The 26,454-nt window shown below is 21.0% G+C and overlaps 7 protein-coding genes across 7 annotated transcripts; 3 read left to right on the forward strand and 4 right to left on the reverse strand.

The window, feature by feature from the left end:
• Window positions 1-563: 563 nt before the first annotated feature.
• SRAE_2000343900 (HD domain-containing protein) lies at window positions 564-3,839 on the reverse strand (the record flags this gene model as incomplete). The annotated part of the gene is made up of 4 exons (XM_024654632.1): window positions 564-931; window positions 978-1,008; window positions 3,101-3,267; window positions 3,308-3,839. The coding sequence occupies 4 exons, from the start codon at window positions 3,837-3,839 to the stop codon at window positions 564-566; spliced, it is 1,098 nt and encodes a 365-aa protein (XP_024507984.1).
• Window positions 3,840-4,969: 1,130 nt separating this feature from the next.
• SRAE_2000344000 (DNA topoisomerase 3-beta) lies at window positions 4,970-7,685 on the forward strand (the record flags this gene model as incomplete). The annotated part of the gene is made up of 4 exons (XM_024654633.1): window positions 4,970-5,266; window positions 5,310-7,221; window positions 7,306-7,605; window positions 7,663-7,685. 4 exons carry the CDS (start codon window positions 4,970-4,972, stop codon window positions 7,683-7,685), a joined length of 2,532 nt encoding a protein of 843 aa, XP_024507985.1.
• A 493-nt stretch (window positions 7,686-8,178) lies between these two features.
• SRAE_2000344100 (Hypothetical protein) lies at window positions 8,179-9,192 on the reverse strand (the record flags this gene model as incomplete). The annotated part of the gene is made up of 1 exon (XM_024654634.1): window positions 8,179-9,192. The coding sequence occupies one exon, from the start codon at window positions 9,190-9,192 to the stop codon at window positions 8,179-8,181; it is 1,014 nt and encodes a 337-aa protein (XP_024507986.1).
• A 1,912-nt stretch (window positions 9,193-11,104) lies between these two features.
• Window positions 11,105-11,749, reverse strand: SRAE_2000344200 (PDZ domain-containing protein; the record flags this gene model as incomplete). The annotated part of the gene is made up of 1 exon (XM_024654635.1): window positions 11,105-11,749. One exon carries the CDS (start codon window positions 11,747-11,749, stop codon window positions 11,105-11,107), a length of 645 nt encoding a protein of 214 aa, XP_024507987.1.
• A 4,419-nt stretch (window positions 11,750-16,168) lies between these two features.
• On the forward strand, window positions 16,169-20,922 carry SRAE_2000344300 (Delphilin; the record flags this gene model as incomplete). Its single annotated transcript, XM_024654636.1, has 5 exons — window positions 16,169-16,561; window positions 16,612-16,980; window positions 18,181-18,408; window positions 18,445-19,679; window positions 19,917-20,922. 5 exons carry the CDS (start codon window positions 16,169-16,171, stop codon window positions 20,920-20,922), a joined length of 3,231 nt encoding a protein of 1,076 aa, XP_024507988.1.
• Window positions 20,923-21,313: 391 nt separating this feature from the next.
• SRAE_2000344400 (Hypothetical protein) lies at window positions 21,314-21,637 on the reverse strand (the record flags this gene model as incomplete). Its single annotated transcript, XM_024654637.1, has 2 exons — window positions 21,314-21,481; window positions 21,545-21,637. The coding sequence occupies 2 exons, from the start codon at window positions 21,635-21,637 to the stop codon at window positions 21,314-21,316; spliced, it is 261 nt and encodes an 86-aa protein (XP_024507989.1).
• Window positions 21,638-24,640: 3,003 nt separating this feature from the next.
• Window positions 24,641-25,953, forward strand: SRAE_2000344500 (Medium-chain specific acyl-CoA dehydrogenase, mitochondrial; the record flags this gene model as incomplete). Its single annotated transcript, XM_024654638.1, has 2 exons — window positions 24,641-24,728; window positions 24,785-25,953. The coding sequence occupies 2 exons, from the start codon at window positions 24,641-24,643 to the stop codon at window positions 25,951-25,953; spliced, it is 1,257 nt and encodes a 418-aa protein (XP_024507990.1).
• Window positions 25,954-26,454: the final 501 nt, after the last annotated feature.

Below are 26,454 nucleotides of genomic sequence, written 5' to 3' on the forward strand. Positions count from 1 at the left end.
ATTCAAATTTTTTCTGTTTGAATTTACATATAAAAAAAAGTAAAATAACAGATTATAAAAGTTATAAAGTAATTTGTCATTGAATATTGTTAAAAAAGATATTATATTAAAAGATAAAAAAATGTACATTTAAAAAACAAATTAATTCAAATGAATAAAAATTTCACATAAATTCAACTTTAAATTTATCTTAATCTTCTGATAGTTTTTCAAAAATTAGCTCAAGAGAAACGTCAAAAATAAAAGATACAATAAATAATTTTTTATCTTTAATGGATAAAATTGATGAAACTATCTTTGCTAAGAAAAAGAATCACGGTAATAGGAAGTTGGAACAGCAATGGTATTTCGGAAGAATCTGCAAGAAGATTAAAGAAAGCCTTGTGGAGCCGGTTCCAGACAAAAGCTTGACAACATTGGTAAATGTGTTGAAAGAATGATGCTCCAAAAACACTTGTCATGTTTGATCTGTGGAGAGGATAAAACAACAAGTACCTGGAAACCTTTAACGTAAAATATATTTTTATTTAATAATAAATTATCAAATGTATAAATAAAATTGTTCATTTTTTTCCTTTCCTGATTTCATTTCTTTTCTCTCTTAAAACTTTGTTCCATTCTGTAAATGGAACTTCAGAAAATGATTTTTCTGTACTGTTAAAAAAATCTGAAAGATCTATATTGTATTTATTTTCATAATGAAATGCTTGGGCTATCATATCATATTTATCCAATTGCTTAACACATCTTGCCTCAGCTGTTTCTTGTTTTTCATATTCCATCCAATAATTAAACCATTCTTCTCCAGTCTTTTGTGGAAGATATTGAATAATTTTTTCAAAACCTTCTTTCTCCAAGGTAAATTTATCTTGATCTGAGACTCCACAATAAGGTGTTATATCACCAACCAGAGCTTCAGCTAAATCATGTACTAAACATATTTTAATTACACGATTTATATCCAAGTCTGATCGTACCTCTCCAAGAGACATAGAAAACATAGCCATTCTATACATATGACAAGCAACTGTTTCAACATCTTCAATTTCACTCCATTTTGTCCAACCCGTTCTTTTTAAATGTTTTAGATTTCCTATAATTTCACTTAGTTTTAAAATATCAATAGAATTCATCATTAAAAATACTGAAAATATGAAAAAAATTGATATAATTTTAAAATGAGTAACTATGATATAAATACCGTTTAGTAATAAAAGGTAAAAATTAATTATAAGTTTAAAACTTTTTTATCTGAAACAAAGCGACTTTACACCAATGCCTATTGAAGAAGTAGCGTCAGAAGATGCAGACATTGAAATAGTATCTAATTCAAAGTTGTACGCAATTTACAAATTGTCTACCATGTAATTAATAATAGATTAAAATGTTAAAAGTAAAAATTGTAAATATTAAAAAAAAAATAATATCTATTTATTTTGGTTAGAACAAATTTTATGAAAAAATTGGATCACTTTAAGAGTCACTGACGCACTAAATTAATAAAAAATTAAATAAAAAAGTATTTGAAAATTTGAATGAATATATAATGATTTGAATATTTGATAAACAGTAAAAAAAGTTTTGGAAAATTTTTTTTGCATAAATGACCAAAATTATAAAATTAATAAATAAAAATAAAATTAAGTAAATTGGTAGTAGAGTTTTTAATAAAATTTTTATTAAAAAAAGTTGTCTTTCTTTGTTCACATTTTTAGAGCTAAAGTCGGAAATCTAGAAAATTTTCAGCCAATTTTTATATCTCTGAAAATAATAATGTTATAGCTATGAAAATTATTTATCTGGAATAACTTTTGAATAGAAATCGAATGAAACTGGTCCCATCTTCATAGGATAATTATTTGCTGAGATATTGAAAAGTCGGAAACAATGAATATTTTAGAAAAATTTTCGCCTTTGTTCATATCTCGCTTCAAACTGAAGATAAATACAAGCAGATTTCTGCAATCGTCTTCAATTGAGTTTTCAAATGGGGTCTACCTTCAAAATATTTTTATACGTTTAACCACATTCGAGATAATAAAAAATGGTGACAATGGATTACGCGCGAAAAAGTACCAAGCTCAGTATTTCAAGAACGGTTGAAAATTTAAAAAAGTTTTCAACGTAAGGTATACCTTAAATTATAAAAGAAGCACAGCGCATCAAGTTTCATGGTTCTGTGACTTCATAAACTTGAGTTATCACTAAATTCTTAAAACTTTTTTCTAAACATATTTCTTATCATATCTTCATTTTTAGAAGTCCTATAAAGATAAGAATAATCTCAATGAATTTCTCGTAAAAAATTGATTTAGAATAAAGTATTTATTTTTAAAATTTACAATATTATCATAAAAATCGAGATTTAAAAAAAATATTCTACAATTTCGCCCTTTAACTTTGAATCCTTATAACTCCTGAAGTTTCAATTTTCTAATATTGTTGATTATATTCATAATTCACCCCGTTTCATGGGCTATCGAATGACTATAGTTTTGTATTCAAATTCAAAAAAATGTTGTTTTTCTTTTTTCACATTTTTGATAATAAAAAATTTTTTAATTACTTATTTTTCTTGATTTATTTCTTGTTTTAGTATAAAAAATTTTTATCAAACCAATATTGTAATTATAAAGAAAAATATACATGTTTATATTATTCAAATTTTCAAAAATAATTTCTAGAACGTCAGTGACTTTAAAATTAAGCCAAAAAATTATTTAAAAACATAAAAATAAAAAAATGTATTTATTTTTATTATATAAAACTATTCTATTTTTTAGATAAAAAAATGAAATTTTTAATTATTTTTTTTTTTGATATTTCTCTTACAATTTATATCATCTTCAGAAAAATTAAAATGAACTAATTTTTTGATAATATCAAAAATCTAAATATTTCTTATGATTTTGAAATTAAAGGAAATGGAACATATAAAAATAATTAAAAAAATATAAATTAAAGTTTCCAAGATCGAAATTTTTTTTTAAATAAAAAGTATTAATAATATTATTATGAAAATTTGTAAAATATTATTACAATAAAAAATTATGTTATTTCCATGGTTGTTTTGTATTTCTGTATCACGTTGATAGTATACTAGTTCATGTTCCATTGGATCATCAGATGGTAGAATATGTGCATTTTCAAAGTTATGAGAATTTATATCATGGACAAACGAAGATGATTCATTAGATAAATGTTCTTTAATATCATTAATTTGTATTTCTATTGAATCTAGAATATCAATTAAGGATGTTGTATTATCTAAAAATGATACTTTTAAAGTAAAATATAATATACATACCAGAAAATGTTTCAGAAGTTAGAGAATTTTTATCCAAAACATCATGAATATAAATATCATCTAAATAATCATCATATTTATGTGTTTTAGGAATTTTTTCGAAATCAGTTTTTTGATAATCTCCATTTTTTGTACATTTTAAATTAAATGCACCATAATATTCATCTACCCTATCATCAAATCTAAAATTGAAACCATTTTTACTATCATTACAAGTTTTTAAATCATAAGATACTTCAGGCCATTTCATAAAATTATGAATATTTAAAAAATTTACAAATTCATCAAAACATCCAACAAAGTTTCCATGATATGTATTATTAGTATACTTGTTAGTTAACCTATCCAAATGAATATTAACAATAATACCATTAAAATAAATACAATTTTCTGTATCACATTCCCTGGTGCCATAAATATCAGTATGATTAACTTGATTAATTATATAATCAGAATAGCCATTACATATAAGTTTACAAAAAATACAATGAGAAAATAGTAGTGTTAAGTAGCAGACAAATTTTACAAACATATTTTAAAAAAGATAAATTTATTATAATTGTCACAAAAAATTTTTATATATATTTATATTATATTTAATAATATGTAACAATTGTTTGATAGAAATTTATTATACAAAATTTTAACGAGAAAAAGCAAAAAAAATTGATATTTTTATTTAAAGAAATAACTTTTACAAAATTAGTAATTCACATTCCTATCAAAAATACTTTTTTATAGTTAAATTATTACAAATATTTTTTGAATATTATAATATGACAAACTTATGATAAATGAAAAAGATTGTATATTTAATAACATATAAATTATTATTATATATATATGAATCATTTCTAATGCTAACAAGATGAATGAATTGATAAAATTATATTTTTCTTTTGTATTCATATTTGTAAATATATTAAAACTTTTAAATTATTTCAAATTTATGAATTATATTTGAATATTCATTTTGTTTGTAATTCATAAATGATAGTATTTTATGTTTTTTTTTAAGGAAATAAATTTTTATGATAAACGATGGAAAATGATAAAGTATTTTTTGAATAGCTTAAGTAATTTAATTCATAAATGTAAATATACAGTACTTATATATGTAATAGACAAACATAATATCATTTATTTATTTCAATGTATAAAATAGTGTTTTGAGTATTAGATTTATTTACTAATAAATTGAACTTTTTATTTAAAATACAAATTTTTTATTTAAATCTATAACTTTAAATATTTTCCTTCATTAAAATTTTTTTTTTACCATAAATATTTAAATAAAATTATTCTTAAAATAATTAATCTTTTTAATAAAACAAAACTGATCAACAATTAAGAAAAAAATAAAAACAGGAAACTATTATAACAAATATTTTGATATAAAAAAAACATTAGCATCATTTAGTTTTTTAAAAATGAACTTATAGATACTATGTTTTATACTATTTTTGACAATTTATATATAGATTAATTAAATTTATAGAAAAATTCTTGTTATTCATTTATATTTATAAATATCTACTTTTTTTTATTTTCTTCGTGCTAAGATTTATTTTTTGGAATAAAAATATTTCCAGAAAATAGTGCTTTCTTTTTGTTTTATGAACTTTTTTATTATTATTTAAAATTTTCACATTCTATTAAAAAATGGTTAATGTATTGATGGTTGCAGAAAAGCCGCTTCTCGCTGAAACAATTGCGGGAATTTTATCTGATGGTAGGTGCAGTAAAAGAAAAGGTTTCAATGGAGTTTGCCCAATTTTTGAGTATAATGGAAATTTCATGGGTCAAATGGCTAGATTTAAATTTACATCAACCTGTGGACATATTATGGGAATGGATTTTCATATGAAATTAAATAATTGGGATATCACTGATCCTATTGAATTATTTCATGGGCAGATATTAAAAAAAGAAGCAAATCCAAAAATGAAAATGAATACTGTAAGTTAAATTTTTAATTTATTATTCTGTTACATATATTTAGTTTTTAGCATCAGAAGCAAAAAATTGTGATTTTTTAGTTTTATGGTTAGATTGTGATAAGGAAGGTGAAAATATTTGTTTTGAAGTTATTGATGCTGTTTCTGGATCTTTGAGATCCTACAAACCAAATGTTATGGAAAATGTCTTTCGAGCCCGTTTTTCTGCATTAACTGATAAAGACATAAAATTTGCAATGAATAATTTAGTTAAACCAAATTTAAATGAATCCTTGTCTGTGGATGCTAGACAGGAATTAGATTTAAGAATAGGTTGTGCATTCACACGTTTTCAAACAAAATACTTCAATAATAAATATGGTGATCTTAATTCTGCTTGTATCTCATTTGGACCATGTCAAACACCAACATTAGGTTTTTGTGTAAAGAGAATGGATGAAATTATTTCTTTTAAATCTGTTCCTTATTGGCAAATACAATGTTCATTAAAAGATTCTACGGGTGAGGAATTAAAAGTTCAATGGTTAAAAGGAAGTATTTATGATAGAGAAGTTATAAACTTTTTCTTTAATCGAATAAAAAATGAAACTACTAGTGTTTGTTGTGATATTACTTTAAGTAATGGTGTAAAAGAACCACCTAAAGCTTTGAATACAGTTGAATTATTAAGAGTTGCTTCAAAAAATTTAGGTATTGGTCCACAAGATACCATGTCTATAGCGGAACATTTATATACACATGGTTATATATCATATCCACGTACTGAAACAACACAATATCCATCTCAATTTGATTTTAAAAGTATTTTATCAAATTTAACTAATAATTGTGGAGTTGGAAAATATGCACGACAAATTCTTGATGAAGGTATAAGACGACCTAAACGTGGTGAAGACAAAGGTGATCACCCCCCAATAACTCCAATGAAAGGAGATAATGGAAAATTATCAGGAAATCAGGCAAGACTTTATGAATATATTTCTCAACATTTTGTAGCATCTCTTATGAAACCATGTAAATATAAGACAAAAAATTTTAAATTTAATATTGGTGAAGAGGTATTTTCATATAGTACAAAATGTATTGAAGATCCTGGTTATACAGCTGTCATGACTTGGCAATCTGTTGATGAAGGAGGATTATTAAATAATATAGAGAAAGGAAGTAAATTAGATATTAAGGCATTAAGTATAATAGAAAAACAGACAACACCACCAGGATATTTAACAGAAAGTGAATTAATTACACAAATGGAAAAATATGGTATAGGAACAGATGCTTCTATATCTGTTCATATAGCAAATATAATTCAAAGAAATTATGTTACTGTAGAAACTGGTAGAAAATTAATTCCAACAAAATTAGGTGTATCATTGGTACATGGATATTGGAAAATAGATCCAGAACTTGTTTTACCAACAATGCGTTCTGAAGTGGAGGAACAATTAAATTTAATAGCTAAAGGGCAGGCAAATTATCAATCAGTTACAGAACATACATTAAATATGTTTAGAACAAAATTTATTTATTTTACTGAAAATATTCGAGGAATGGATGAATTATTTGAAGATTCTTTTACAACACTTGATGCATGTGGTAAACCATTTAGTAGATGTGGAAAATGTTTAAGATTTATGAAATTAGTTGATTCTAAACCACAAAGATTACATTGTAATAATTGTAATGAATCTTATAACATACCATTATCTAAAACAGGTCAAATAAAACAATATAATGGTGATAAAAGATGTCCAATAGATCAATTTGAAATATTACACTGGACTGAAAATGTTGGGCAGACAATAAAAAGTTATCCATTTTGCCCAAATTGTTTTAATAATCCTCCATTTGAGGATATGGATAAGAAATCTGGTTGTAATAAATGTCCTCATATTAGTTGTGAATTTTCTTCAGTTGGTTCTGGTTTAACAAAATGTATAAATATTGATTGTAAAGGTACTTTGTATTATGATAAATTAACTAAACCAAAATATAAAATTAATTGTAATATTTGTCCTATTACAATAGAATTATTTAAAGGTGCTCATAATTTAAAGATCAATGACAAAGAATGTTTCAATTGTGGATCTAATACAATTACCGTAGAATATAAAGAATCATCTCCATTACCAGATGGTGAACTTAAATTTAATGGTTGCCTTTTTTGTACACCTAATATATATAATAATAGTACATTAGTTAGAGTTAAAGATTATACGAAATCAATTGAAGATGCCAAAAAATACCAATATTCTAGAGGAAATCATTCCCGAGGAAGGGGTGGTAAACGTGGTGGTTTTTCACGTGGTAGATCAAGTGGAAAGTCGTATAATAAAAGAGGTAACTAAATTTTTGATACTTATACATTAATTTATTCCATCTTTTTTTATATATAAGATAATAAAGAACATATTAAATAGAAAATATTTTGTTTTTTTTTTTGTAAATATATTTTTTGTAAATTATTTAAAACTAAAAATTTGTTATAAATAAAATTTATTCATTATTTTAAATATAGAACATTTCTTTTAAAAGTATTTTGAATTTTCTGTATATTGAAAAAAATTTTGAAGTCCTGAAAAATGTTTATATTCTCATATAAATTCATCATGGATATAAAAAAGTATTTTAAACAATTTTTTCCAAAACTATCTTTAATTTTTAAAAAATATAAACATGGCACAAAAATAATATTAACAAACTTAGACTAAAATTTTTCCAGAAACTAATAAGACAAAATTTTATAAAAAATATTTATATTTTTTATTACTAGTTCAAAAAATACAATATTAACATTATAAGACTAAAGAACAAAATCCTTATATAAAAGTTTTGCACTTTATATTTTTACTAATAAATATATATATCAAATTATTTTTATTTTTATTATTATTTAAAAAAAAAATATATAAATTATTTTCTATTGATAAATAATAAATAGTAAAATAATCCAATTGTTAACCATATAAAAATAATTATAAAATTATTTAAATCAAAATATACTATTCCTAATTGTAATATAAAAATGTTAAGTAATCTTTGTAATATTTCTTTTCTTTTGATATATTTTTTATCAATTATTATGTCATTTAAATTATCATTGACGTCAGACAAAAAAATTGATAATAGTACATAAATAATACCCAATAAACAAATTGTTAAAAGTATATATACTAATACTGAAATAGGAATTGGTTGTTTCTTTAAAACTTTGTAATTATTATGTGTTATAATTATAGTTGATAATGTTGTGCAAAAAAGATACAATATTAACCACCAATTAGCTGTCCTATTTGTTAAATGTTTTTTAGATATACAATTAAATATTTTATCGTCATTTTTAGAATTTGTTAAACGAACTTCTGTTTGAAGGGGTGTCTCATAAACATGTCCCAAAATATGTTTCCCTGATGTTTGACATTCTTGAAATAAGCAATTGTGAGATTTATTTATTGTTCCATAACGGAAATCTTTTATTTTATATTGTCCCTTAAAAACATAGTCTAACTCTTCATCAGTTGATGTTTCCTCATCACTATTATAATTATTTTCACTGTCACTTCCTTCTGAAAATTTTCTGTAAGTTAATTCATGTGATTGTAGGACTTCTGTTCCTGTAACATGTTTCATATCATTAAAAACTAAATAGTAGTATGTTATTGAGGAAATGATATTTTTTAAAGTACCACAAAATATCATTAACTGAAATATTGTTTCTATATATTTATGATTGATAAATAGTAATGGTAATTGGATAAAAAAACTTAAAATTACAGCTATTCTTGGTGAACCACCTTTACCAAATATTTTATTAGCTAATGATATTTTTAACATATTATCATTTGCCATTGTATGTATTAATCTTGTTATTGGTATAAATGATACAATAACTCCAGCAACTAATGAACATACTCCACCAACTGTCATAAGATATGTTCCTGCTCCAATATTATGTATATTAAAAATAAGTGAATATATAAGAATATTAAAATCGTTAGAAATTATTTGACTATCTTTAAACTTTAAATCCGATGAGATAAAGATAAAAGATAGCAAAGTAAGATAAATTAGAAGCAAAAAGTGTGATATTTTAATGGCATATTTAAAACTTTTATATGGTCGTGTTGTTTCTTCTGTAATATATTGTAAATTTGTTATTCCATTAAATGAAAAAATTAGTATACATGAATTTTTCATAATTTCTGGTATTTGTTCAATATTAATAAAATCAACCCATTTTAGTGGTAATTTAATATATAAACCTGCTACAATAGTACAACATGTTGTTGTAAATATTGTAACTAAAACAATTATTATTGATATTGATTTTATCACTCTTTGACTACAAAATAAAATTAATGTTACAACAAAAAGTGATAGTAATTGGTACACATCAAAATATGAATTTAAAAAGTTAGAAAATGGTTTTATATTTATGTTGATACTTAAATTGTTATATAATTTTCCTCTAAACAAAAAATTAGTGTAACAAGATAAGCTATGATTGAGAAGAAATATAAGAAGTGTGTGTTGTAGTAATTGGAACCATCCAAATAAAAATCCACATAAATATCCAAAATTACATGATATTGCATGGTATAATGAACAATTTTTAGGATATTTTTTTATTAAATAATGCATATTTTGATTGTTTATTTTAATATTAAAAATAGCTAGTAAAAAAATATAGATAAATCCAGAGATATCTGTTATTGTAAAGATTATTCTTGGAAGTATTATAAAAATATGTAGTGATAATACAACTGTTGCTGCTAGAAATACTAAACTTGTTATTCCTAATTTTCTATTCCATTCTGTATGCCAAAAGTCACCTTGAATAAAAATTTTTTTAGTTAACCATAACATTTTCCTTTTTTTCTTAAATTGTTAAGTTTTTAATTTTTTTTTAATTATTAAAATTTTCTATAATTAAATTGCATTAAAAAAAATGATAGTTTAAAAAAAATATATATCTTTTTAAATATTTTAAAGTATAAAAAGAAATAAAAGAATATCTTAAAAAATATTATATTTTGGGTGGGGAAAAACTTAGGCATTAAAATATACATCTGGATATATATGTATTTATGATAAATGATAAGACAAGAAAAGCTTATTTGTGATGATAAATATTTTATAATATTTCTTTTATCAACATAATTTATATCTATCAAATAATTTAAATAAAATTTACAGCAAATAAAGTAACTTACTTTTAGGCCAAATTTATTGTATTATTGAGAGAAATAATTTTTACTTTAATAAACAAATGAAGAAAAGCAATAAAATTCTAATTGACAGTCAAACAAGAGTGCCTTAAAAAAAGAGAGAGTTGACAATTTGATTTAAAAAGGAAAAAAAATAAAAACTTGAGATTTGATAAAAACCCAAAAAAAAAATTTGAAAGAAAAATTAGTAAAACAAAAATTAAAGAGTTTTTTAACTCAGTAAATGTATATATAAAGATTTTATTTACAAAGATGTTTAAAATGTTATCAAGGCCAAATATAGACGCATGGGAATTGATAATGATAGAATTATTTTGGTCAAATATTTTAAATATAAATATGATATTTTTTTTATACCATGTTTTACTTTATTGTCCTATTTAAAAAAATTTTTTTGAATAATAATATAATAAGTCTATACAATAAAAAGATAAATAAAATTTAAAATATAATTTAAAATGTATAAATAAATATTATCATTAGGTAGCATTATAAATAATTATAAATTAATATTAATATAAAAAAAAGAAGTTTATTTTTTTTTAAATTTTATTTCATTTTAATTAAATTCTTTAATGATTAAAATACTTAAAAAAAATTGTTTTTTTAATTTATTTCTTATCTCTTGGAGCAACTTTTTTTAATTTTCTTCCTTCAGTATCACAGGAGATTAATTTTTCAATTACTTCATCATCAAATTTCACAACATCACTATAGTCATATAAATGAGAAGCTTTATGATTATCAATTAATTGCCCTTTTAAAGGTTTTGGTTTTTGTTTAATCATTTTAATTGCTTCACCACATATTCTTTGACAATCTGAATTTAATTGAAATGATTTAACAGAACTAACTTGTTGTTTCACCTCATTTGTTTCTTCATCTTTATATTTCTTTATATCATCTAAATCTCTTTCTATTTTAAATTTTACACAACCTTCTTCTTTAAGATGTTTTATAACAACATTTCGAGCATCTTCTTTTCCTTTTATTGTTTCACCATTTATGGATAGAATTTTATCACCTACCTCAAATATATCCTCTGCATATGATAATGGTTCACATTTTGATACAACAACATAATTATTTTTTACCATAAATCCAAGACCAACTCGTTTAGATTCCAGTTGATTATTCCAATTAATTTCTACCTCTAGTTCTTTTTTTCCATTTTTTTGACAGGAATTGTCAGTCTTCATCTCGTAACATTTATCATTTACTACTTTAATTTTTTCACTATGACTTAAATCATTCATAATATATAGATATTCAAGAATATGTTAATAATATAAATTAGTAAAAAAAAATATATATATGTATTTTAATTCCAGTTATAAGGAAAGTTTATTAAAGTAACATAAAAATAAGATATATTTAATTAAAATCTTGTTCTAACAAAATAAATGAATAAATTTATGAGCCATTCTCTATTTATTTTAAATCTAAATGTTAAAAATTTGTGTTCCATATAAAAATATTCAAATGTTCCAGTTACAATAAAATATTTTATAAAAATCAAATAAATTTTAAAAACCAATAATTGTTATTACTTCTTAAATAACCACATTTATTTATATATATATTTTTTCAATTATAATAATAAAAGTTTGTGATAAAAAAAAAGAAAGTGTTTTGTACTATAATTGTTCAATTTATCTTATAGAAATAAAGTTAATATTATTTAATGTTTATATGATAGATAATCATTATAATTATATAAAATTAATATATTATTATAATATAAAAGCTTGATTGTTAAAGATCATTTTCTTTATATTTTGTAAAAACTTTTGACAAATGAGAATAATTGTAATAAAAATATTTCTATTTTTGATTAACTTCACCTATATATGTTACTGATACTGGAGTTAAATATAATTTTCTTTTTTGATAGATGGACAATAGTCAAGGATAAATATATATATTTTAACAATACATCTATCTATTATTATTTTGTTCCTTTTTATTATTATTTTTATATACATATATATATATATTATGATCATATATAGTGATTATTGAGTGTAGACTCTAAATAATAATCTCTATAATAATAATATTCCTATTAACTTATAGTTTCTTTTATTATTATTATTATTAATATTGATGATATATTTTTACTTCCAACTTTTTTTTTTTTAAAAATGTCCTAATTTGTTTAAATATTTTTCTAAAAGTAATATTTATAAAAAAAAAATAAAAGTATATTTTTATCATCGAGAAAATCTTTAACATATTAACATAACTAGAATATTAATAGTTTAACTAAAAATTTTTAAATATCTTCCGTCATTTATTTAAAAAAAAAAAAGTAGTATCTTATTTTAAGAAAGTATATATTTTGTCTAAATATCTTTTACCAATAATTACAACAATAACTTTATTACTTTCATTACAAACTCTAATTCTCGTTATATAATACTTAGTTTATTATTATATTTCTGTAACATGGTTAAAAAAATTTTTTTTTGTTAATGTATACCAGTTAGTTTATGTTTATTTCAAATTAGAGGTAATTTATTTAACAAAATATTAGTAATATGATTGTATAATACACTTTTTATAAAAGTTATGGACCAGTTTTGTAACATATTTTTAAAAATAAAATTTCACCTTATTTTAATAAATAAAAACGTTTTGTTTTTGTAAATTTTTTTTTCCCTATTAACTGCTACTTTTTTTTTATATTAAACTTTTTTATCATTTGTTATTTAATAATAAAATTTCAATTTAGATATGTAGGTGATTAATCCACTTCCCTGATACCATATAAACAGAAAAAAAAAGTTTGTAGGCAATTTTATTAGTAATGTAATTTTTTTTTATTCATGAAAAAAAAAGAATGTTGTTTTATTTATATAATAAATTATCAGTTGAACATCTTTTTTGTTTATTGGTGGAAAATTAAACATTATATTTAATTTATCTATTAAGTTATTTTGTGCTTTATTTCTTAAAATTTATAATTAAATATGATTGTATCATTTTCTTTTAACAAATAATTATAATAAAAATTAGTTGGTTTAATTTTTTTTTATTAACAACATATTTATGATATACATTGTTTTGTAATTGTCCTTGAATTATTTTTAAAAAAAATCCTAATAATAATAATAAATATCAAAAAAGATAAATTACATATTAGTAGCATGTTATTTTGGTATAAAAATAAAAGATATTTTAAATTTTAATCGGATTTGGCGATTTGATAATACTGTTATATTATTAATGTATTTAATTTTATATAATAAAACATTTTATGGATATTATAATAAAGATAAATCAAGTCCAGTTTTTGTTGTATGTATTTGATAATGATTAACTTTTTAGCTTCTATGAATCTTAATCTTGTATTGTAATAGAAGTTATTATCATTTTTAAGAGAAATCACATTTTTCTTTTATTGTAATAATAGAAAAAAATTTTTAATTATTTCTTTGAAACAATTATGATACTGTCACTTAATACTTCTTATCCTTAGTATTTATGGCAATTTGAGGTTTCGATTTTATAAGTATAAAATTATATATTGATATAATAAAAATATAAACTTTCAAAGAATTTGTATTATATTATTAATGAGGAATCATTTAACAATACTTTCATAAAAATTTTTAATACCAATTTCGAGATTAAGTTTTTAAAAGACCTTGAAGATTCAAATAATTGCTTACTCTTTATTGTCTTTTATTAAAATGATATCACGTTGTTTAAATCATATTTCTTTAAAAAGTTTACCACTTGATTTTTATTATTAAATGATATATGAGTATTTTATTAATAATTTCCTCATTAATATAATAAATTTCAATTATCAAATTAACTAAATCATTTATACAATGATACTCATTTAAATGATATTTTAAATTATACAAAATTTGATAATCTATTAATGATATTCTTACAATTAATTATTCTATCTATTAAGTTGATTAAAATACTATATAAATTGATGGTTATTTTCTTCACAAATTGAATACAAATTAAATAGTACTTCAAAAATATCACGCATTGATATTATCATTTAAATAAATTTCATTGCTTTAAAGGAACACTTTTAATTTATTAAAATATATCTTATTATCAAGAAAAAAAAATTAATATATAATACATTATCATTTGTAATTATCTTCATTTTAATTAAAGATATATTTTATAAATAAACTTTCCTCTTTACAATACAAATTTTTAAAACCATCTTTTGGTACAAAAATTTTTTAAAATCACGTTTCTTTTAATTTTAACAAAAACTATTTATTTCACCTTCATATTTAAAAATTTCTTAATCTTTTTTTTTTTATTTATATATATATATATATTATTTGTCATTAAACAATACAAATTTTTTATTTTTAAAATATCACAGTATGCCTACGTTAACTTTGAATTATATACTTCTATCTTAATCTTACCTTATTCATATAAATAATACCTCTTAGACGAGTTTTTAGATGGAGGTTTAATTATGTTTATTACAAAGAACATAACAATAATTCTTTTATTGCAAGGTTGAAAATTTATATTAATTTATCAATAGAAATAAAAATAATCTTTAAAGGGTATATCTTAATAATAATGATATAGCTTTCATTATTATATCTTTTTATATTATAAAAGTTTGTTACTAAATTAAATTTTCACGTACACGATAATATCATTGTTATTTTGTAATTTTATAAAAATATTCAAATATATCTTTTTATGTTTTTATCATATCATATATCATTTATATTTTAATAATTATAAATAAAGTTATGAAAAATTGATACTAAACTTTTAAAATTGTGTCATTACAAAAGAGACTTTTTATTTTTAATAAATTTCAATACTATTGTATTTATTTAAGTACCTTATTTTAATAATCATAACTTATTTATTTACTCCTAAATATTAGACTTCTTTATAAAAGTTACCTCGATTTAATAAGAAAATAGGTAATTGATATCACCTTTTACAACTTATCATCTTTTTAAATAAATTTTATCTATTCTTATTATTATACTTTAATATATTAAAATCATAAAGTTATTAATCTTCATTGAATTTTAACTATTTTTAATATATTTTAAAATATTTTTTATTATTATAATAAAACGTTAACAATAATTAAAAAAAAAAGATTATTTATTTATTCTTTTTTTTCTCTATAAAAATTTATTCCCTTCTTTTATATTATCTTTTTATCTTTATATTTATTATTTTTCTAAAATATACAAATATTAATAATAAATAACTTTTTATTATTTTTTAAAAACAAAATTTTACACAAAATATTAGTTTTATAAAAACATCATTTATAACAATTATTTTTTCTTACATCATTTGATTAACTTGGAAAGAATCTTTTTTTCATTTTACCTGTTTAATACTAGAAGCCTATTATCATCATCTTATCAGGAGATTTAAAGTTTTAAGAAAACTTTTACACTAAAAATATATTATTATATAATCGTTATTACAATAGAGAAATATCGAGAAAGTTAGTTATTTTTATAATATGTTTAAAAGAAATTTATTTTATTTTTAACTTTTAACTTATAATAAAATATTTTTGCAAATTTCTTTTATTTAACTTTTTAATTTACAGAATTTTAAAAAAAAGAAAGGAAAAAGAAGCACAGAGCAGATTTTTTTATTTACATTTTTGACATTTTTATTACATCAAATGTTAAGAGATGATTGAAGAGTTGATGGAAAAGGCATATTCTTGTTTTAGTAAAACATCTACCACCGAATCAAGAGAGGGATACAATAATTCTGGTAAAAATTTTAAGAATAATAATAAAATTGGATCAATTAATGTTTTACCTAGACTTCTTAATTCATTTCAACTTCCATATACTCATAACAATGATATTACCAATAAAAATAATAATAAAATAAATGATTTTACTTATTCAACTCCTGAAATTTTATTACCAACCTCCTTACCATCTGATGGTGATTTAGATCAGGCATTTGAAAATTTATTAAAAGAATTTGACTTGTCAAATGAACAAAATGAACATCTTAGAAGGCAACCTAAAGAAAAAAAATGGTTAATGATTGTTGAACAAACCATTCGCCAGGTAACTTTTACTTTTAAAAATTAAATAATATATAAAATTTTCTTTTTTAGGGGCAATTATCACGCCAGGAGTCTTGTGAATATTATATTGACTTATTATCTAGATATATTTTATTATATCCAGATGGAAATGATGCTAGTGAGGCATCACAACAAATTGAAGAATTAGCTATTTGCCTTAGAACCGGATCAACTTCATATTTAGAAAATTTTATTTCTCTTGGTGGTTTAGAGAAATTAACTAAACTTGTTGAGTTATCATTAAAAAAATCTTCCAGATATAAAACTGTCCTTCCAATATTACAATGTCTACGAGCATTGATGAATTCTTCTGTTGGTAGAGAAGCTGTTTTGTATAATAATTCAAAAACATTATATTACATTGCTGGAGCTATATCATTTCCAAATGCCAGATGCAAGGTATGTTTTTTTTTAAATTAATTAAAAAATATATTATAATACATTTATAATAAATTTATAATAACCTTTAAAGGTAATATTTTTAATTGATTATTTATTACTTTAATAAGTACTATTAATAGTTTAATATATAAAAATACAAATTTTTGTATAAGTTAATTAAGATAATGAATACTTATATAGTAGAGTTATTGTATCATTGTATCATTGAAAAAGATGTATTAGTACTTTTTGACACATTAATGTTAATCTTTAACTATGATTCATTCTTTTTTAATGATATACTTTAGAATTTATAAAAATTTTTATTAATAAACAATCGTTACCAATTAATATATCATTTATGTAATAGACTTAATAAATCATTATTAACATTCTTTTTTATCAATAGGAAGCATTTATCAAAGAAAAATATTTTTATATCCACCAAGTTGGTTCAAGTTGGCACAAGTAGAAATTTTATTTTAATATAATATTATTGTTAACATTAATTAATATCACAGTTGTAAAAGAAACAAAATACATTTATTTATTATAATATAGATTAATGTTTATTTAATGAGATTTATATTGTATTGTATTATCATTTCTTAAAACATTTACCATACTTTTGTATTATTTAAACATTATAATTTCTAACAAATCATCTTTTATATTTGTTTTTCTCATTTTATATATATCCCATGTTATCATGCACTACTGGCCTTATCTTTAAGATGTATAAATAAGGAAAAAGGGTTGTGATAATAAATAATGGATGATTAATTTATTTTCCTCATTTCTTATACTACTAACTTTTTTGATTTTTTATTTTATTATAATTTAATATAATATATATATATATATATATTTAAGTTTTTTTTTCTATAATAATATATTAAGGATATAAAATAATTTAATCTTTTAGTTAACCTCTATTAAATTATTATTTTAAAAAGCAATTTATTTTTTATTGTAATAGTAATAGTTGAAAATAAATTTATTATAATGAATCAAATTGTCTTTCATAAAATACATCATAAAAATATGTATCATAAATAGAAATATTAAACAAGGTGCTATTGAATCATTTTATTTAGAATATTATTCATATGAGTAAAAAAAAATTTATTTATTATTATACTATAATTTATTATTTTTATTTTACAAATAATATAATAGTAAAAAAATTATAATAATTTATTATTATTTTTTTTTTAGTTATTGGCTTTATCATTACTTTCTGGAGTTTGCCTGTTATCTGAAGAAGGACATAGTGGTGTATTGAAAGCTTTTACAAAAGCTATAAAAATTTTTGGAGAACGTAGTCGATTTCAAAGATTATTAGATGAGTTAAATAGAGAGCAAGAGGAAAAAAAAGATACAGAAAAAGTTAGAATTGCTGTTATGGGATTACTTAATGCACTTCTTAAAAGTGGAATTTCAGAGGTAATAGATTTTTTTTCTTTTTAAATTAATTTCTAGAATTCTTTACAATTCCGTCTTCAATTACGTTATGAAATGTTAATGTTAGGATTACAAGAAGTTATTGATAAATTAAAAAATAGTAATAATCAAACATTAGAAGATCATTTTGAGTTATTTGAAATGATGAGAGAAGAAGATGAATTAGAATTTGCTTCATCACTTTCAATAACATCAACTAACTCATCATTTGACTATGAATCACCAAATATCATCGTAGATACTATTTTACGAAAATTAGACAATTCAATAGCATTACCATATTTTATTAGTATCCTCCAACATTTATTAATGTTACCTGGTGATGTGAAAAATATACCTATATGGAAATTATTTAACCTTATCTTACAACAACTCATATTTCAAGTTAATTCTGATGAATTTAATTATTCAGCTTATATAGATGATGCATATAAAATAAATGTTAATCAGTTAATGGAAAAATTAAAAACACAAATTGAATATGATCAATTACAAAGAAAATTTGAGGAAGTACAAAGAGATTTATTGAATGAAAAAGAAAAAGTAATTGAATTGGAGAATCGATTAGCTGATATTCAAGATGGTAGTAGTTTAGATTGTTTTTCTAGAATATCTGAAACATCCTCAAATCCTTCTGATCCCTGTCATTCACCAACACCAACTATTACATCTAATGCCTCAAATTCATTATCATACATCAATAAAAATGCCCCACTTCCACCACCATTACCATCTGCATTTGGAAAAGTTAAATTAAAACATATAAAATATAAAAATGTCCCAAAGTCAGATAACTCATTAAAATCAATAAATTGGTCTGTGATACCACAAGAAAAGATACCAGGTACAATTTGGGAAAATTTAGGTGATGAAAAAATGTATGAACAATTAGATTTACCCTCAATATCATTAAATTTCTCCTCACAAAAACATGATGATATCTCTTCAGATAATGGTACAATGAATACATTAACAAGAAGATTAAAAAATGATAATCTCATTTCTGTTATTGATAGTAGAAGAGCACAAAATTGTAATATAATGTTAAGTAAATTAAAAATGACAAACAAAGAAATTAAAAATGCCCTTTTAAATATGAATGAAAAAAATAAAATACCAAAAGATATGATTGAACAAATGTTAAAATTTGTTCCAACTATTGATGAAGTTGATCATCTAAATGAAGTTCTTCAAAAATATAAAACACCAACAATTCTTGCTCCGGCAGATAGATTTTTGTATGAAGTATCAACGTAAGTTATAATAATTAAAAAAGTTTTTTATTAACATATGAGTATTCATGAAAAATTACATATTTTTTTTTATAACATTAATCTTAAAGATATTTCAAAAGTTGAAATTAAAAGTTCTTTGTTATTATAAATTATCATTGCATTATTTTTCTATATACATTTTTTTTAATAATAATTTAGTTTAAAAATATTAAAAAAAAACTCTACTAACAAAATAATATTTTTTTTTGTTTTCAGAATAATACGTTATGAACAACGCTTAAAATGTATAAATATCATAAGAACATTCTCTGAAAAAGCAGAAGAATTACTAAAATCAATGGAATCTGTATCAAAAGCATCAAATGCATTATCATCAAATCTACGTCTAAAAACTTTACTAGCATTAATTTTATCTATTGGTAATTATTTAAATCAAGGAAAACACAATGGAAATGCTTTTGGTTTTCATTCACGATCCTTGTCATCAGTAACAGATGTCAAATATTCTTATAAAAATGATAAAAATTTATTACATTATATTGTTGAGATGGTTGAGGAAAAATATCCTAATGTAGTATCATTAAATAAAGATCTCGCAGTTGTTTATGATGCAAGTAGAGTAAATGAAGCTGAAGTTAGAAATGAATTTAAAATTTTAGAATCATCTTTACACTTTTTAATAATTGAATTAAAGATACAAAAACAATTAATTGAAGAAAATAAAGAATGTAATGTGGGATTACCAGATATTATTGAGGAAATTGATGAAAATGGTATTTCAAAATCAACGATACCATCAGCAAAAAATTTCAAAGAAATGGATAAGTTTGTTAATGTTGTAACATCATTTCTTTCAACAAGTAAGGTAACTCTAAGAAATCTTCAACGTAATTATACAAAATTTCAAGAATCTCTAAATAATTGCCTAAAATATTTTGGTGAAGATAATAAAATGATAACAGGAGAAAGCTTTTTTAGTAATTTTTCAAAATTCTTAAACTCCTTCGAGGAATGTAGAAATACATTGGTGGCAGAAAAGGAAGAAAATGAAAGAATTAAAAGGAATACACTTATAAAGAAACAATTTCCTAAAAAAATTGGTAAACAAAATAAAAACCATTTTAAAAAAAATCAGGAGAAAGATTTTGAAAAACTTCTTAATGCCATACAAAGCGGTGAGATATTCCATGATGAATTAAATAGACTTAGGGCAAGTTTTAGAGAAAGTAAAAGAAGTAGAAAAATAATATCAATATCATAAGAATAATTTTTTAACTAAGTTATATTTTTTTTTTTAATTAAAAAAAAAATGTTTATTTTTTAATTTTAATTTAAAAATGTTTTCTTGTTTATAATTTGAAATAAAAGCTTTAAGCATCTTATTAAATTTATTTTTATCTTAAATTTTATAAATTAAAAAAAAAAATTTAAATAGATGTTCTTGCATTCATGATAAATACTTATTATATTAGAATAAATTTTGTAATGCTTAAATTTATACACAAATGTTTACAAATGTTTGGTAAACAAAAATGAATACTTTTTAAACAGAAATGTAAAGTTTTCTGTAATTTTTCTAATACCTTATAGTTAATAAAAAAAAAGTATATTTTTTTTTCAAAAAGAATTAAAATGTTGCTTTATGTTCTTTTTTAAACAAATGACAAAAGCTGTGTTTGAATATTATGAGGTGGTATTGTAGATTTTTTGGAAATTTCTAGAAGTGATTGAGTTGGATGGATTATGTCTTTTTCTAAACTTGGTGGAACAGCTGGTTGATGTGGCATATCTGTTGTTGCCATCCTAACTTTTTTTATTTTCTAAAAAAAAATAAATTTTTTTTGTTATTGTTTTATTGAATATTACAAAGAATTAGTACTTACAAATTTTTCATAATTTTCTAACGGTAAGGCAATTGTAGATATAATTAAGAGTAATAGAAAAAATAAAGAAAATATATCAAATTTTTTAAACATTTTTGACAATATCTTCAAATATAGTTTTATTAGATAACTGAAGGATTATTCTTTGATTCAAAAATTAACTTTCTTTAAAGTATATTTATATACTAAATTTATAAAATTTAAAATGTCAAAATAAAATAAAAATAATTTAATTTAAAATATAAATTAAATTACTTTCTTAAGCTTTTGATAAAATAAACTTTAAAATTGTAATTATTCTTTGTAACGTTATCTATTAAAAAAAACCATAAGTATGTGATTTAAATTAATTTTTAATATGACAAAGTAATAAAAAAATTAAAAATTTATAAATAAGTAAAAAACGGACATAAATAAATAATTTATATAAGAAGCAGTTGTCCGTAGTTAAAATATTTATAGGCGGAGTATAATTATGGATTATTTACTCAAAAATAATGAAATCTTAACTTAAACATTGAATACATGAAGGTTATTCTTAATAATTTTGACCTAATTGTTAAATGTTTAAAAAAATTTTTTTTATCACCTTAAATAAGAAATAAATCTTATGATAGTGAAATGAAGCATTTTAATCAAAAAAAGATTAATAATATTCACTTGATATTTAATTTTTCATACTAAAAAATTTTATATTAAAAAGATTTTTTAAATCTTCTTGTAACAAAATTTTATCTTATATTATTCATAATATTTAAAAAGCTTTTAAGGTGTATTTCTTTAAAAGTAGATAATATATTTTGAAAACTTTTTATTGAGATAATATAAAAAATTTATATTTATTTATATTTATATATATATATTTATACATATATTTGTACAATATTTTATATAAATTTATAATGATATTAACTATCAAATTATAATTGTAAAAGCTGTTATAAAAATATGATGCCTAACTAAAAAGATATTCTTGTGAATTTAATAATATCATATGTCAAAAGAATATATCTATCTTTTTGTAATATCTTTTTGACATTTTGTAAAAGACAGGTATATAAAGGAAGTCCAAAATATGATTGAAAGAATTTAATTATAAAATAAATATAAAAGTATGATCAACTTGTCATATTAATTGATATTTAATGTAAATAATTCATAAGTAAATAAACTTATTGAAAAAAAAAGAAGAAAGAAACTGTTTCTAAATTGTCATTCTTTAAAAAAAAATATTATTAAATTTAAATACAATAAAAAAAAAACGGCATTATTTAAAAGTATAAAAGAAGTATACATATATATTGACAAAAATATAACTACTCAAAGAGAAGGTCAATAGGTATAAAAAGATAAAACATTAAAAATTTTATACATATATTTATATTATATATATATCATAACTATGGTAATTATAATAAAATATTAATAATAATAATAAAAATTATAAAAAAAAATATAAATTGTTTTTAAATTAATTTATAAAATATATATTAATATTATATCTGAATAGATATAAAACAAAAAATTATTTTTAAAATATAAAATTTCATGATAATATAAATTTTTATAAAAACTAAATGTAAGATGAGTTAAATTTCTCATTTTTCTCCTCCATCTATCAATTGGCATTAAATAATATTTGTTAAATAATATATTAAAAAAAAACAAAATAGTTTCTCTATATCTAAATTTTATTACAGTTATCAATATAATTTTTTTAACTAAATATAAACTAAATTTATTTAAACTAAAAAATAATAAAAAAAATATTTTTCTTTTTTATAATATAATAAAATAATTTTTTTTTCCCTAGATTATTTTTATCTTTATAAAGAATGTATAAATAATTATTTGTAAAATGATATGTTTAATATGAAATAGTATAATATTTGTAATAATAACTATAAAAGATATTTGTTATTTAATATTATAAATCAAGTTTACAAATTTTTTAATATAGTATTTAAATAATAATGTTATGATTTTTTTGAAGTCATTAAAATAAAGATTTTTTTTATAATTTTTTTTTTTAATCATGTAGGCTTTTCAACCTTTTTGTTGGTTAATGGATTATTTAATTTATCTTCCTTTTGTGATTTTATATCCAGTTCTTTATTTTTATACCTAGTATTTATTATAATATTATTTATCTTCAATATTAGAAGATAATGCATGTTGATATGGTATATAAAAATTATTTATCTTGTATTGTTAGTGTAAGATATGTTTAAATTCTTTATTTTGTAAAAAACATATAAATAATTTTTTTTTGAGGAGTTAGTTACGGTTTAATTAAATTGAATAATTTTATTTTATTAATTTGTTTTTTTTTTAAATATATTTTCTTGTGTTTATAAAATTTATATAATATTTTATTAAAAAAAAATATATTTAAGTGATATTTTAGAACTATAAATGAATGTTTTTAATTTTTAAATTATATTTATTTGTTCAACCACGTGACGTTTAGTAATAAAATTAATAATTAAGTAATATCTATTTTACTACATCCTCTTGTACATAACTTCAAAATAATACACATTTTTAAAGATATCAGAAACTACAAACTATAAATTATTTCTGTTAAAAATATTCAACATGTATCTAAATAAATAGAAGAAGATGAATAAAAGTAACATACTGATAAAAATATGTCTAGTGATCGGGTCAAAGTTCATTCTGGTAAAGGCATAGTTCCTTTTAAATAGGTTAAGAAAAAGTGATGGCAATCATTTCTAATCATTTCAACTATGGAAATTATTGATGTATCAAAATCAACATAAATATATTAAAATAATTATGTAAATTTTTAAATCAAAGAAATTTTATTTTTCTATTTTTTACTTTATAATAAATTATTACTTAACTGAATATTCATATTTATATTATTTTTCTTTAATAATAAAAATAAATAGATAAACAATGAATTATACTGTTTACGTTACAAGGTGTTTTTAATAAAATTTCATTAAAATATTAGTATATATAATATGTATCACGTATACATTATTCTACTATATAAATATTTTTGATGATTTGGTTGTTTTTATTTTTAATTTAAAATTTATTTTTTTTTTTTATTTATAGAATACAATAATGATTTTAAATACTTTTAAAAACATTGGAAAAAATGTCAACATACCAAAGAGATTCTGTTCATCTTTAAATCAGGGATTATCTTTTAGTAAATAATTTTTTTTTATGATAACTAACAATTTTTTATATAAACAAATATTTTAGATTTTACTGAAGATCAATTGGCATTAAAAGATGCAGTTCAGGCTTTTGCAAAAGAAGAAATTATGCCATTTGTTAGTGAATATGATAAAACAGCAAAATTTCCCTGGGATATTATTAAAAAAGGACATGCTGCTGGGTTAATTAATACCACTATTCCTGAGAAATATGGTGGTTTAGGATTAAATAGTGTTTCAGAAGTTATAATAGCAGAAAATTTAGGATATGCATGTACAGGAATATCTACATCATTTCTTGTAAATGGTCTTGCTGCTGCTCCACTTATTATTGCTGGAAGTGAGGAAATCAAAAAGAAATATCTTGGTTGGTTGATTGATGAACCTATTGTTGCTTCTTATGCTGTTACTGAACCAGGAGCTGGAAGTGATGTTGCTGGAGCTAAGACAAGATGTGAGAAGAAGGGTGATGAGTACATTGTTAATGGAAACAAAATGTGGATCTCTAATTCAGGTCACGCAAAATGGTTCTTTGTTCTTGCAAGATCAAATCCAGATCCTAAAGCTTCAGCTGGTTCAGCTTTTACTGCATTTGTTGTTGATGCTGATACTCCTGGAATAACTGTTGGAAGAAAAGAATTAAATATGGGACAAAGGTGTGCTGATACTAGAGCAGTAACTTTTGAAGATGTTAGAATACCAGCTTCTCAAGTTGTTGGAGCTCCAGGTGAAGGTTTTAAAGTAGCTATGAAAACTTTTGACAAAACTAGACCATTTGTTGCTGCTGGTGCTAATGGTATTGCCGCAAGAGCTGTCGATGAAGCAACAAAATATGCTCTTGAGAGAAAAGCATTTGGCACAAATATCTGCAATTTCCAAGGAGTTTCATTTATGTTAGCTGACATGGCTATGAATCTTGAGATTTCTCGTTTAATTACTTATAAATCTGCCAAATGTATTGATGACAAAGTTGAAAGTAGTATTTATTCTTCAATGGCAAAGTGTTTCGCAGCTGATACAGCAAATTTAGCTGCCACAAATGCTGTTCAAATATTTGGTGGTAATGGTTTTAACACAGAATATCCAGTTGAGAAGTTAATGAGAGATGCAAAAATATTCCAAATATATGAAGGTACATCTCAGGTTCAAAGAATGGTTATTTCAAGACATCTTTTGAGAAAAGTAAAGGAAAACGGCTCATTTTTTTATAATTAAAATATAAAAAACATTTATACTCATGTGAATAAGGTTTCAAGTCATATTATTTATAAAGTGAAGTACACTTTTAATGTTTAATTTTCTTTTTAATTATTTGATGCCTTTCTAAATTATTTTAGAAATTATCCTTTAATTATTTTTTTTTTTATTTTATCTTAGTGAAAATTTCATTAAAAAGTTGTATTTATTATACAGTAGATACCTTTTTATGTAGCATATAACAACATCAATTCATTTATCTTTGTCAATAAAATAGTAATGTTTTATAAAGTTTTGACCGTCATAAGACTTTATAACATTAAAAACATTATTTTTTAATATAAATAATATATAAAATTTTCACGTAGAATTTATATATTATTTATTTATCAAATGGCTCACTGGAAAAGTGGAAATTAAACTTTTTGAATAAAATATTAGTAAAAAAAATATCTATATTTTAATAAAACAGGTAAATTAACCTATACAAATGAACCATCAAAATAAAAATTATTTGTT

Source organism: Strongyloides ratti (genome assembly GCF_001040885.1).
Source record: "Strongyloides ratti genome assembly S_ratti_ED321, chromosome : 2".
In the NCBI taxonomy this organism is placed as follows: domain Eukaryota; kingdom Metazoa; phylum Nematoda; class Chromadorea; order Rhabditida; family Strongyloididae; genus Strongyloides; species Strongyloides ratti.